The sequence below is a fragment of the Rattus norvegicus genome, chromosome 5, assembly GCF_021556685.1.
Source record: "Rattus norvegicus strain SHRSP/BbbUtx chromosome 5, alternate assembly SHRSP_T2T, whole genome shotgun sequence".
NCBI lineage: Eukaryota > Metazoa > Chordata > Mammalia > Rodentia > Muridae > Rattus > Rattus norvegicus.
The window spans coordinates 79,880,133-79,892,500 of record NC_141538.1 but is presented as its reverse complement, the minus strand read 5'-3'; the positions used below and the strand labels follow the sequence as shown (position 1 = coordinate 79,892,500).

The 12,368-nt window shown below is 48.3% G+C and overlaps 1 protein-coding gene and 1 long non-coding RNA gene across 4 annotated transcripts in view; both read right to left on the bottom strand.

The window, feature by feature from the left end:
- Snx30 (sorting nexin family member 30) overlaps positions 1-3,978 on the bottom strand; it is a 127,039-nt gene extending 123,061 nt beyond the window's left edge. For 2 of the 3 annotated variants that reach the window (XM_087547969.1, XM_087547968.1), the window contains exon 1: positions 3,597-3,978. In XM_087547969.1, coding sequence (XP_087404095.1) covers positions 3,597-3,752 — 156 coding nt within the window. In that variant the 5' untranslated portion in view covers positions 3,753-3,978. 3 annotated transcript variants of the gene reach the window in all.
- A 590-nt stretch (positions 3,979-4,568) lies between these two features.
- Positions 4,569-12,368, bottom strand: part of LOC148005818 (uncharacterized) — a 22,073-nt gene continuing 14,273 nt past the window's right edge. Inside the window, exon 2 of the long non-coding RNA XR_015620909.1 lies at positions 4,569-4,717. This is a non-coding gene — a long non-coding RNA (uncharacterized LOC148005818). The remainder of the gene's footprint in view (positions 4,718-12,368) is intronic.

The window sequence follows — 12,368 nt, the reverse complement described above, 5'->3', positions numbered from 1 at the left end:
CTATATTAGTAAGCTTTATTTATAATATGTATTTATTATTGTTGTTGCTGTTGTTGTTGTTGATTGGGCTTTGGTGGTGGTGGTGGTTTGTTTTAAGACAGGGTTTCCTGGCTGTTCAGTCCTGAATTCATTGTATAGCATTGGGTTTAAAGGTTAAAGATTTAGGGGTTAGAAGAGATGGCTCAGCAGTTAAGAGCACCGGCTGCTCCTCCACAGCCCAGGGTTCAACTCTCAGCACCCACATGGCAGCTCACAACTGTTCACAACTCCAGTTCCAGGGAGTCTGACACCCTCGCACAGACATACATGCAGGAAAAACACCAATGCACATAAAAAAATATAATTTTTTTTTAGAAAGTTAAAGGTTTAAAGAAAAGCTGTCAAAGAGGACAGAGGAAGATCTGGAGTCCCATACCCAGGGATTGAAATGTAAAAGAAAGACACATTGGTGGCAGGAAGGGTCAGGAAGTAGGTGGTAAAGAAGGTGGGGGTGTGAGAAGTCCTAACCAAGGACTGGAGGCTGAGAGGGATCAAGTATTTCGTTTCAGAATGAACACCCAGGCACGAGGTTGAACCACTGAAGAAACTGCTCAGAATACGTGGACAAAAGTAAATCAGCAGAGAAATAGGTCAAGTGGTTTTATTTACATTTTAGCTGGAGAGGAATAATGAAGGGATACCAGGCCTGGTGGGTTTGGGTAGCACCAGGAGAATGCTTCCATCCAGCCCTCGGTAGACAAAAATTTATCCCACTGTACCACCATTTGGACAGTATGAGAAGACGATGGACGGAACATCACCACAGCCGCTCTTTCCTACGCCCAGAACAAAAAAGGCCATTTGGAGCTGTCAGCTACGCTGCTGGCAACACCATCTGAAGCCAGAGAAAGCAATTCCCTTCTGTGCAATAACCTGACAGTTTCTGGCCTGCCAATGCCTTCGTGCCCCTTACCCAGGACCAACCCTAAAACCTTGTCCAGGATGAAACCCCACGTCTAAAGAGGCAGGGAAAAAGCCCTTTGCGCAAGACTGAGCACAGCCCCTGACTCTACTCCTGCCCTCCAAGGGCACTTATGCTACCTAAACAAGGAAAAGACGGGCAAGAGGAGCTCCCCACAACTATCCCCATGTTTGCAGCTCTCTAGCTTCTCTTAACAAATGTTTGGGAGGGGTTGGAGAGATGGCTCAGCAGTTTGAGTACTTCCTACTGGTCCAGAGGAACTGAGCTGGGCTACGGGCACCCATGTCAGGAGGCTCACAGAGCCTGTGACTCCATCTTCAGGCAAACCAACATCCTCTTCTGGCCTCCCAGGGACCTGCGTACATCCAGTATCCATTCACACAGAAGCACACATCCACACGCATACAAATGCAAAATAAGTCTTTTTTAAAAAAATGCACGGGAACACATGTATGTCAAAATAAGAGAATAAAACCACAGAGAGAAACTGTAACGCTGAGCCTCGAAGGAAAAGTGACTGACTGTAAATTGGGCCCTGGAGACTTGTGTCATTTTGATGCTCTCCGCAGTTGTTGGGATATTTATTAAATGTTAAATAATTAACCATAGTGCCTTCAAGACTCTCAAAGAATAGATCATGTGGAGGAAACCATTCATAATTAGGTAAGGGTCTCACTGCCAGCCAACCAGATCTCAGTGAGACAGAACAGTTACCTTCCCAAGTACTTATTAGTAAAATGGCTGTAAGACTGGATCATAAGGAAATACTCAAAACATCTATACAGCCCAGTGGTAGAGCACTTGCCATGAGTTCAATTCACAGCAACACATACACACACACACACACACACACACACACACACACACACACAGTAGGTTAGAAGCAAGATGGCCACTCCATTCCTAGTATTCTCTAGGATTCACACCCTCTTTTCGCACTGTACCAGTGTCCCTCTATAAGCAATAGACACAGCAGAGGTATGTCACTTTGAGGATCAAAGTGCTGGAGACTGGGGCTGCCTTGGATCACCTTCTCTGGCAGAAACCAGTTACTATGTTGTGGTTTGCGAAGAACCACACGAGAGCCTAGTATTGATAAGAGTACTCCCAACCCAGCCTTCAGATGATGGCAGCTTCCTAAAGGTCTGACTCAGAACCACCCAGGTTCCTGACTCACAGATAGTATTTTCAGGTGCTAAATTCTGAAATAATTTCTTACACAGCAGTAAGGAAATAATTCAATTTCCTATGGAGAACCGAGACAGCAACCAAAGATTTAACCTTAGTTCTTTCTCATTCTACATCCATTCAAAATCAATTTCTCTGCTAATACGGGAAAAAATTATCATTCAGGCATTTAACGATCACTTTTTGAATGTCAAATATAAGGAAGGGTTTGCAAGCTGCCTATGTATTCACATAGTCTAAAAATCTATAAAAAGCAATGACCACAGAGGTATGGGTATGAATGCAAGAACGTATTTTGTGCTGTTCAATTAATCCATTTCATTAGCTTATGCTTTATAAACCCCTATCACTCCCTGATCATTCTGAGGGCTCAGGGCCAGCAAGTCACACTCTCCCACAGGAAATGTTACCTCCCATATGCCCTCCCATCTAAGGGAAGAAGTTAAGTCTCCCGGTTCCATTGATTCCATTAATACTAGGGAAAGGAAGAATTCATTTACCATTTTAGTAGGAGGAAGAAACCCTGATCTCAAGTGCTAAGAACAATCGGAATGTCTGCAACTCATGACTAAGTGGCAGCAGGAGCGTAGATACAATCGCTGCTCAAAATCCTGGTCATAGCCGAAATGGCGATGGGGGCGGGGGAGATGCTGTCTCTTCCTTCTCCTCACTGGACTTTGCTGTCTCTCAATGCAGCAGGAGAGTAGTATACCTCAACCACCAAGAGCCTCCCTCTGCACAAAGAAGGTCAAAGGGCGAGCTTGCTTTCCGTCAACCACAAAACCAGCCACTGCCAAACCTAATCAATGTGGTCTGCAATAGGAGGTGAATGAAGCCCTAGACCGAAAACCAGAGTCTCTCCTCCAGCCGCCGTTGAGGTCGAAGTCAGGTGACTCCTGGGGCAAACAGCAAACCTAAACAAAGATCACTCCCCACATGACCGACTGGGGAGAAGAAGAGCAAGGCTACTCAGACCCACCCCGGAAAGTCATTAGCCATTAACTCTTGTTTGTTTGTTTGGTTTTTTTTTTCAGCCCGGAGAAACTGGAGGCACCAACAAGTTATTTCTATTCTGCAGCTCCTCTTCAAGGAATGCACCTGGAGGGTGAGGGACCTCCTTCCCGGGACACAGAAGCGAAGTACCGCAGCACACGCCTCGGGTCCCCACATGCTCCCTGCCAACCCGAACCCCTCCCCACCAGCTGTCACCCGCGCTCAGGGCTACTCTCAGCCAGGGTAACACATGCCCTCTGGCCGCTCAGCCTGCAGCTGCGACCCCGCGGGGGCAGTGAGAGGACAAGCTTTGGCCAAGGGCTGTTGGGGCCAAAACACGCCTAACCTTCGGGAAAGGGGTTCCAGGGTGAGCGCGGCCCAGTGTCAGGGGTGGTCCTGGATCCATCCTCGTCTCCCGCTCCGCCCCAGGAGTCCCCAGCCCCGAGCGCCCCACCTTGTCACCGAAGCTGCGGGCCATCAGTAGGTCCGGGCTGGGCGTGCTGTCGCCTCCCACGGCCTCCTCGCTGCTGGAGCCCGCTAGCGGGTGGGGCATGTCGCGCAAGGACTGGGGCCCCGTGGACGGCAGGGCCTTGGGGGGCCCGCCCGCCATGGCGCGCTGCGCTCGGGACCCGCCGCCGCTTACTCCCGTAGCTCTCGGCCCTACTCGGCCTGAGGCCCCGCACTAGTCGGTGGGGGCAGCCTTCGCCCGATGCTTCTCCTGCCCGGGAGGATGAGCTTTCCTGAGCAACACACCGCAGATCCGTGGGCTAAGTCGCCGCGATCCCCAGCACCTACGGCCCTGCGCCCTGGTAGCAGCGCCACGCCGCCCACGGCTCGCAGCCCCGCCCCCACGGAGCCTCTGCGGGCCCGGAGGGAGGGCGGGACGCAGGGTGGGGCGGGGCTTAAGGGAGGAGGTGGCCCGCCCCGCCCACCTCCCGGCAGGAAGTGCGCCCACCGGCAGCTGCTCCCGGCAGCGGCGTGAGTTAGGGTCTTCGAGCCACACTGCCCGCGCAGGAGGAAATAAAAATGTGGAGCGTATCTTAGTAACGTAAAGGGTTACGTGGCTCAGAGGAACTAGAGAGCACTGAGTAGAAAAACTACAAGGACATTTAAAGAGGCAGCGTCGTATGTCTTCAAATCCACACTGAAGTCCCCATACCGGCTGGCTTCTGCAGCTAAGCTGGGTTTATGTAAGGCGAAACCTCAGAAGCGTGAGCATCCGTAAATAGCGCGTGCTACAAATGATTTATGGTCCTTGCATGCACACTTAGCCAACCAGTCTTCTGAAGAACCGTGAGGTTCTAGTCGTTTTTCATGCATGGATGGTTCCTATACTGGCCTCGAGCTGAACTGAATTGTTGGCATGGTGGAGACAGACCAGGCTTTTTTACTTCCAGCTCACTAAAGTGTATGTGCGTCCCTTTTTCCACTTACCTGTCACTGGCGCTTCTGTCTCAAAGGCCAAGTTAGAGGGTCATCTGCCCATCTAGCAAACACTTAAGAACTGCGTGTGGCTCACTGTGAAGAAACACATTTTTTTCCGATCCTTGAACTTCTTAGGTTTGTCCAGTGTACCTGTTTAAAAACGATGACAGGTTTTAACACTGAGATTCACAAAGGGCTCTATCTGTCACACTTTCTCTGGAAACAAGTCGTGTAGAATGCAGAACTGAAACCAACCCAAAATAACTACCAGAAGTCTCATGTAACTCCAGTGGTCCTCTTCTGACATAGTCCAGAGTTGAGTCCTTAGTACAGTAGCTGTTGTCTTTTATCTCCTTCAGAGCAGTCTGCCTTGGTTGAGAAAATAATATTGAAAGGGCACTAAAGAGTAATTTTAAATGCAACATCTGTCTCAGTGGGAGTGCTAGGGTCTGACCCCCCTGAGTTGGGCAAAATTGTCACTTCATTTAGGAGCTGCTCAAAGCTATTATATACCCACAATGTCTTCATTAAAACAGACGATACAAATATAACTAGAAATGACTGATCTATAGATATCTGGCAGATCTTCTTCTTGAATGTTGTTATTTATCTAAACAATTAGGCCACCTCAACTTAACGGTGCTCTTAAGATTTCACAGAAGTGGAGCTGAGGAGATGGCCCAGCGGTTAGGAACACTGCTTTTATAGAGGACCTAGATTTGACAACAACAATAAAATAAATATCCAAAGAAAACTCCATAAGAAAGCAAATCTTGTGGTTCGGTAAGCAAAAAGACTTGCCACCCATTCGACATGCCGCGCAAGGACTGGGGCCCCAGAGTTTGGTCCCCAGGATTCACATGAGAAGCCAGATGTGAAGGCAGATGCAAGAAAATAACCCGGAAGCTCTCTGGCCTGCTAGCCTAGAGTACCCAGTGCTGCAGCATCAATAGAAACATAAGAAACTGCCTCAGTGAGGTGAAATGAAAGAACCCAACCCCCTAAAAGTTGTCCCTCTCACCCCACACATGTGCATGCAATAAAATAAAACTGTCTCCCAGCCTGCCAAGTAGGGAGAGGGACGCAGAGGGTCGTACATGAGACGGCTATGGGAGTTAGATGGGATTCGCAGGATCACGGCCTTTGCTGAATGTTAAGAGCTCCTCAAATGTTAACTCCCTTCCTTTTCCCTCAGGTTTTTCTCTACTATTCTTATGAAACAACAACCACAGAAGAGCCATAATTATATGATGCCTTCCGAACTCCATTTCCTTAGTCTGAGTCAGGATGAGACTCTTTTATGCCTCACCACAGAGGAAGGGGAGGAAGAGAAGGAGAGAGGAGAAGAAAGAAAGAAAGAAAGAAAGAAAGAAAGAAAGAAAGAAAGAAAGAAAGAAAGAGAGAGAGGAAGGGAGGGAGGGAGGAAGGAAGGAAAGAAAAAAAGAAGAGAAAGAAAAGAAAGAACGAACAAACCCTGGGGCTGGAGAGATGGTTTAGTGGTTAAGAGCACTGACGGCTCTTCCAGAGAACCTCAGTTCAAATCCCAGCAACCACATGGTGGTTCACAGCCATCTATTCTGGTGTGTCTGAAAACCGCTACAGTGTACCCATATCAGAAAATAAATAAATAAATAAATAAATAAATAAATCTTTAAAAGAAAGAAAGAAAAAAGAAAGAGCTAATGAACCAGGGCTCCTAAAGGGCCATATGAAAGTTTTTTTGTTTGCTCTCCTGGTGCATCAGAGGCGTCCGGCACAATGATCCTAGAAGAGGTAGTCATCAAAACTAAAGAAAGCGAACGATGGAAAATATTTTGGTGGAAAGTTCCAGCATTCATTTTCAGCTGAGGCCTGCCTGTCCCGTCACCATTTCCTGATTCATTGCACTGTTCCTTGCAATGAGGAATAGTTCCTGAAATAACCCAAGTCCCAGAGCACATGACTCTGTGTCTGTGGCAACAAGGTGGCGAAGAGGAAACTCCATCAGAGCAAAGGGCTGTGATCTCGGTTGGAATTTATGGAGGGAAATTTGAATTTCTAAGGCTGAGCTCCGTGAAAGACAAGGAGTTTGTGGGATGTCCCCAGGGTCATGACAGTCCCCAAACATCTTGGGAACTGCACTTCCCTGGAAAAGCCTATTTCTGTTGAAAATTCCACAGAGTAAATTTTTACAACTTTGTGGTGTTGGAAGGTTGCAGATCACTTTTGGCTGCCTTTAGCCCCCTTAAATAGTCATGTATTGCTGGGTGTGCTGGCTCGGGCAGAGGCAGTTGGATCTGAGTTCAAGGTCAGCCTGGTCTACAGAGAGTTCCAGAGCAGCCAGGGCTGCACAGAGAAACCCCATTTCTCTCTCTCTCTCTCTCTCTCTCTCTCTCTCTCTCTCTCTCTCTCTCTCTCTAAAAAAAAAAGGTTGCATTACTAGCCTCTGTATCTGACCTAACGTTCTTTTGACTATCAAGTAAAAATCTTTAGGATGTATTAAGTCTCCAGACCACTAGCTTCACCACCCCAAAAGCTGAAAAAGAGAGCCCCTGAGGCCCATAGCAGAAATGCCCCTAAGTTTACTATAGCCTGCCTAGCTGATATCACCAGCTTGGTCTACATAATTCCAGGACAGCCAGGGCTACATAATGAAATCCCGTCTCAATTAAAAAAATAAAGTCATCTATTAACGTCCACAGTAGGACATGTCACTCAGAGTACCCTCAACCCACGTTGTTCCTCGGGACATGGCCAAACATATTAGGCCCAGAAAAACTACCAGTGAAGCAAGAGCCGGTCGCCCGGGCCCTTTCCCACCCACGAGGAATGTCAGGCTCTTAGCCTGAGACCTATCAGGATTCAGGGCCCTGGGCTCACAATTTAGTTAGTGTGCCAAAGAGGAACCCTGTCACCCTTCCTAGCAACTCTGTCAGGGCTGAATGTGAGTGCTGAGTGCCCGGTGCCAACAAGGCCTTGTCCCATTTTCTCCCTTGGTACAGCAGGTGCTTGTATTAGCTGCTTATCCTCCTCTGGCTGTTAATACAATCATAGCTTTATTCTATATAGCACCCCAAACCCTGCCTCAAAATAATGCCACCACTTCTGAAGTGGACGGCTGGCGAGGACAAAGGAGGTTTTCAGAGGACATTCAGAGTGACATGCAACAAACCACAGAGGGCTGTCTCCAACAAGGGGAGGGGGAGTGTACCCAGCTGAGGAGACGCAACCCCAACAGAGAGAAATTTGTGTGGACAATTTAATTCAGCTGGTGATGTCCCCGGAAAGAAGCAAATTCGCTTGAAGCCAGAATCTGAAAGAGTTTTGCAAACAAGAAAATTAGATCGCGCTTCAGAGGCAGCAGATGAGCATTGGGGTAAACGGCAGGATCATTTTACCTGTCCGGGTCAAAACACCCTGTGGCAGGGTAGGTCAGCATGCTATACAAGCATGAAGGCCTGAGTTCAGATCCAGCTCTCCCAGATGCAGGCGCTGGAGCGATGGCGCAGTAGTTAAGAGCACTTGCTGCTCTTGCAAAAGACCCTCGATTGATTCACACACCCATGTGACAGCCTATAACTGCCTATAACTGCTGTTCCAAGGGATCTGATGTCCTCCTCTAGTCTCCATCGGTGCCAGGCACACACACAAATATAAGTGAATCCTAAAATAAATAATAAATAAATAAATAAATAAATAAATAAATAAATAAATAAATAATCGGATGAGAGGGAAACAAGGGGAGGCTCACTGGCAAGCCAGGCTAACCAAATCCCTGAGCTCCAGGTTAAAGTGGAGATCTTGTCTCTGAAGAAGGAGGGAAGGAAGAGGAGGGAGGGGGAGGGGAATGGGAGAGGAGGGGGAGGGGGAGAGGGAAAGAATCCTATGGTGGTGGTGGTGGTGGTGGTGGTGATGATGATGATGATGGTGATGGTGATGATGATGATGATGCAAGGGCTTGTAGACCAACGCCCATCATCCACCTCTGCTTCATCCATGCTCACACACATGAGCACAGGGTAGGGTGGGGAAGGCTGGAAGTCCCCCTCCATTTGGGTATATGTGTGAAGGTTTACATGTATCTGTGTGCATGAGCATGGAAGCCGGAAGAGGACATCAGGTGTCTTCCTCCTTACTCTCTTGAGCCGGGTCTCTCAGGGAACCTGAAGCCCATGTCAGCCAGGCTAACTGAGCAGCATGCTCCTAGGATCCACCTACCCCCAGCACTGGGGTTACAGGCACTCAGACCACCTTTAATGTGGGCGCTGGGGCTTTGAACTCGGGTCTTCCAGCTTGCACAGTAAGTACTCTTCCCCACTGAGCCCTCTCCTCAGCCCCTCCCACTCTACATTTTTTTTTTTTTGAGGCAGGATCTCAACTGTTCCAGGATGGACTCAAACTTCTATTTAGCCAAGAACTTCCTCATACCTCATACCCACCTAGTGCTAGATTACTTGAACCATACGTGGTTTAAGAGGAGCTGGAACAGAAGGCTTCCTGCATGCTAGGCAAGCTCTCTACCAACTGAGCTGCATCTCCAGCCCACCTTTAAACCATCACAGTTTGTTTTGGTTTGTTTTGTTTGAACATTTATTAGGTGCGTAAATTTTAGAAGAAGTCAGGTGGTGGTGGTACATGCCTTCAATCCCAGCACTATGGAGGCAAAGGCAGGTAGATCTCCATGAGTTCAAAGCCAGTCTGGTCTACAGGGCGAGTACCAGGACAGTCAGGGTTGTTAAACAGAGAAACCCTGAAATCCTGTCTCAAGGGGGGGGGGGCAGGATGGATGGGCAGGAGGGGGAGGGGATAGGGAGGAAAGAGGAGGGGGGAGAGGGGAGGTGGAGGGGGAGAGAGAGAGAGACCATATCTCAGGCTGTGAAGTATATCACAAAGGGAAGGAGAGTTTCTAGAACTCTGCTGTAGACTTAGTAGCTGGAGGCCTCAGCTGGCCATAGAAATGAAATTTGCTGCCATGACCTAAGGATGTCTGCTCCCCAGCTTTATTCTCAAGCAAGTGTTGGCTGGGAGTGGGGTAGGCGTGGCTGTGTGCTCCTCGGCTCACCATAGACCAGGCTGGACAAGGTGTGGAGCTAACAAGCATCTGGAAAGGCTGACACTGAGTTGTATTAGCAGTGACTCTCAGGCTTGGATGGATAAGCCTTATGATGACATAGGCTGTCACTAGGAAACGTAGAACTAGAAAAGGCATCTCAAAGTTCAACTTTTGCACATTATAAGACCCCTATAAAGCAGAAAACATAAATGCATATTATAGCCTGGTGTAGCGGATCAAAGCTATGATCTCAAGGGCCTGAGGCTGGTGGACTATGAGTGGGGGAGCGGCCTGGGCTACAAAGTGATGTTCGGATCAGTCTGGGCTATATATGGAGATGATGTCTCAAAATGGAGAAAGTTCTGGGTCTTGGGCACACGCCTTTAATCCCAACACTCAGAAGGTGGAGGTAGGAGGCCTGCCTGGTGGTCTACATAGCAAGTTCCAAGACAGTCAGGGCAACATAGGGAAACCATACATCAAAAATCTAAGGAGGGGGGCTGGGGATTTAGCTCAGTGGTAGAGCGCTTACCTAGGAAGGGCAAGGCCCTGGGTTCGGTCCCCAGCTCTGAAAAAAAGAACCAAAAAAAAAAAAAAAAAAAAAAAGCTGGGCATGGCTGTGTACTGCCGATAACCCTACACTACAGGCGTGAGAGTGAAACAGGCTGACTGCGACTGGCTGCCAGCCTAGCTCGAAGTTTAGTGAGAGACCTTGTCAGGAGAATCAAATGAGAACTATACAACAGGGACACCTGATGTCTCCCTGTGGCCTCCGTATGCACATGCACATACACGCTCTCATATACCGCACGCACACACACACACATATGCACACCTATGCACATACTCGCATGCACACTCAAAGAGGGGTAGCTAAAACTAGAAAAAACCTCACACGACTTACCAACACTGGAATGCATAAGTAAATGTGGTGTATTAGATTAATAATGTATTACTCATCCATAAGAATAAAGGGATACATCATGAACGGGTCTCAGGAACATCATGGTAAATGGAAGAGGCCAGGCACAAATGAATATCTCCTCCATGATTCTACTTACATGAAATTCAAGCCAGGCAAAATGAACAGAAAGTGTTAAGAGAATACTTTTTACACCTATCGGGAGTTCTGGGGATACTGCTAACATTCAATTCCTGAACCAACAGGTTGTTATCTGTAAGACTCCAAGTAGAGCATTTATGATTTGCAAACCTTGATGGTCTAATGCATTGACTTTATGCTTTAGGCCCAGCAGGACATTGTAGGGGGTAAAGACACTTGCTGTCATAACTGATGACCCAAGTTCAATCCCTGGGACCCACATGGACCGTGGAGAGAACTAACTCCTGCAAACTGTCTTATAGTCCCCAGTATACACGCCGTGGTACAGGATGCCCAATGAATAAACTCAATGAAAAAGGTTTTGTTTTTAAAAGGCATCTACTCTGTGTTCCCAGCCTTATGAGTGAGGAGATGAGACCATCCCAGAGGTGCTAAGCCACTCATCGGAGGTCAATCGGCCAGCTCTCTTTCCCGCTTGGTTCCATGATGGTGAACGCCTGCATTTGAGAGCAGGCTACGTTAGGTAAGGTAGGAAGTTGGAGCGATGTATGGCTCAGTGCTAAGAGTATGTGCTTGTTCTTCAGCAATGTACCCCGCCTCCAAGAGGCTACCCGCTCACACCTAGCAGCACTGAGTGGATTCAGTGGCTTTCAAAACAAACACACAAACAAACCTGGGAGGGGATGGTGTGAGGGCGATAGAGGATGGACTGGAGGGCAGTGAGTGGGGCGGACTTGATCAAAGCACATTATAAGCATATATGAAATCCTCAGTTTAAAAAATGTTCTTAGCGTGTGTGAGCCTAGGTGCCATTCCCTGCTAAAGCCTAAAGCCACCCCTCAGCCTTCTGTGAGGTTTCCTTGCCTTCTTGCTCGTCTCCTGCCCTATCTCCTCCTCTTCTGCTACAGCAGTCACCCTGTGGTTCTGGGCACAGCCATCCCTAGGACCCTGAGGACAGCTGTATGAGTAAGTGGGAAAGCTCAGTCTTCAGTGATATCTCCTTTGCTTTCTGTTGCTATGGCAAGAGCATCCTGGGTAAAAACAAACTGGGGGAGAAACGGTTATATTTCATCTTAGTCTTCTAGGTCACAATCCACCCTTGAGGGAAGTCAGGGCAAGGAGCTCAGTCAGAATCCACGGAGGAATGATGCTCATTGTCTAACCTTTTGGCTTGCTCTCTCTGCTAGCTTTCTCATACTGCCCAGACCCACCTACCTGGGGACGATGTCTCCCACGATGCACTGGACCCTCCCACTTCCCTCATTCACAGTTATGGATGGCCTCAGATCACTTTGATCTGGGAAATTCCTCAATTAAAGTTTCCTCTTCCCACGTGACTCAAGGTTGTGTCACATTGGCAATAAAAACTAAGCAGAACAGATGCCCCATTGTACCAGCGCAGTTAGTGCTATACAGGCTCATTAGTGTGTGCGTGTGTGTGTGTGTGTGTGTGTGTGTGCATGTGTATGTGTGTGTGTGTGTGTGCGTGTGTGTGTGTGTGTGTGTGTGTGATTGTGCCACAGTACAAATGTGGCAGTCAGAGGACAACTTGTGGGGACTGGTCCTCTCCTCCTACCGTATGGGTCTCAGGGTTCAAACTCAGGCTGTCAGACTTAGCAGGGGCTGCTTTTATTCACTGATCCCCTGCTCACACCAGACTTCTTAACCGCTTAGTTTCAGAGGCATAGCCACTTACCAGCATGGCG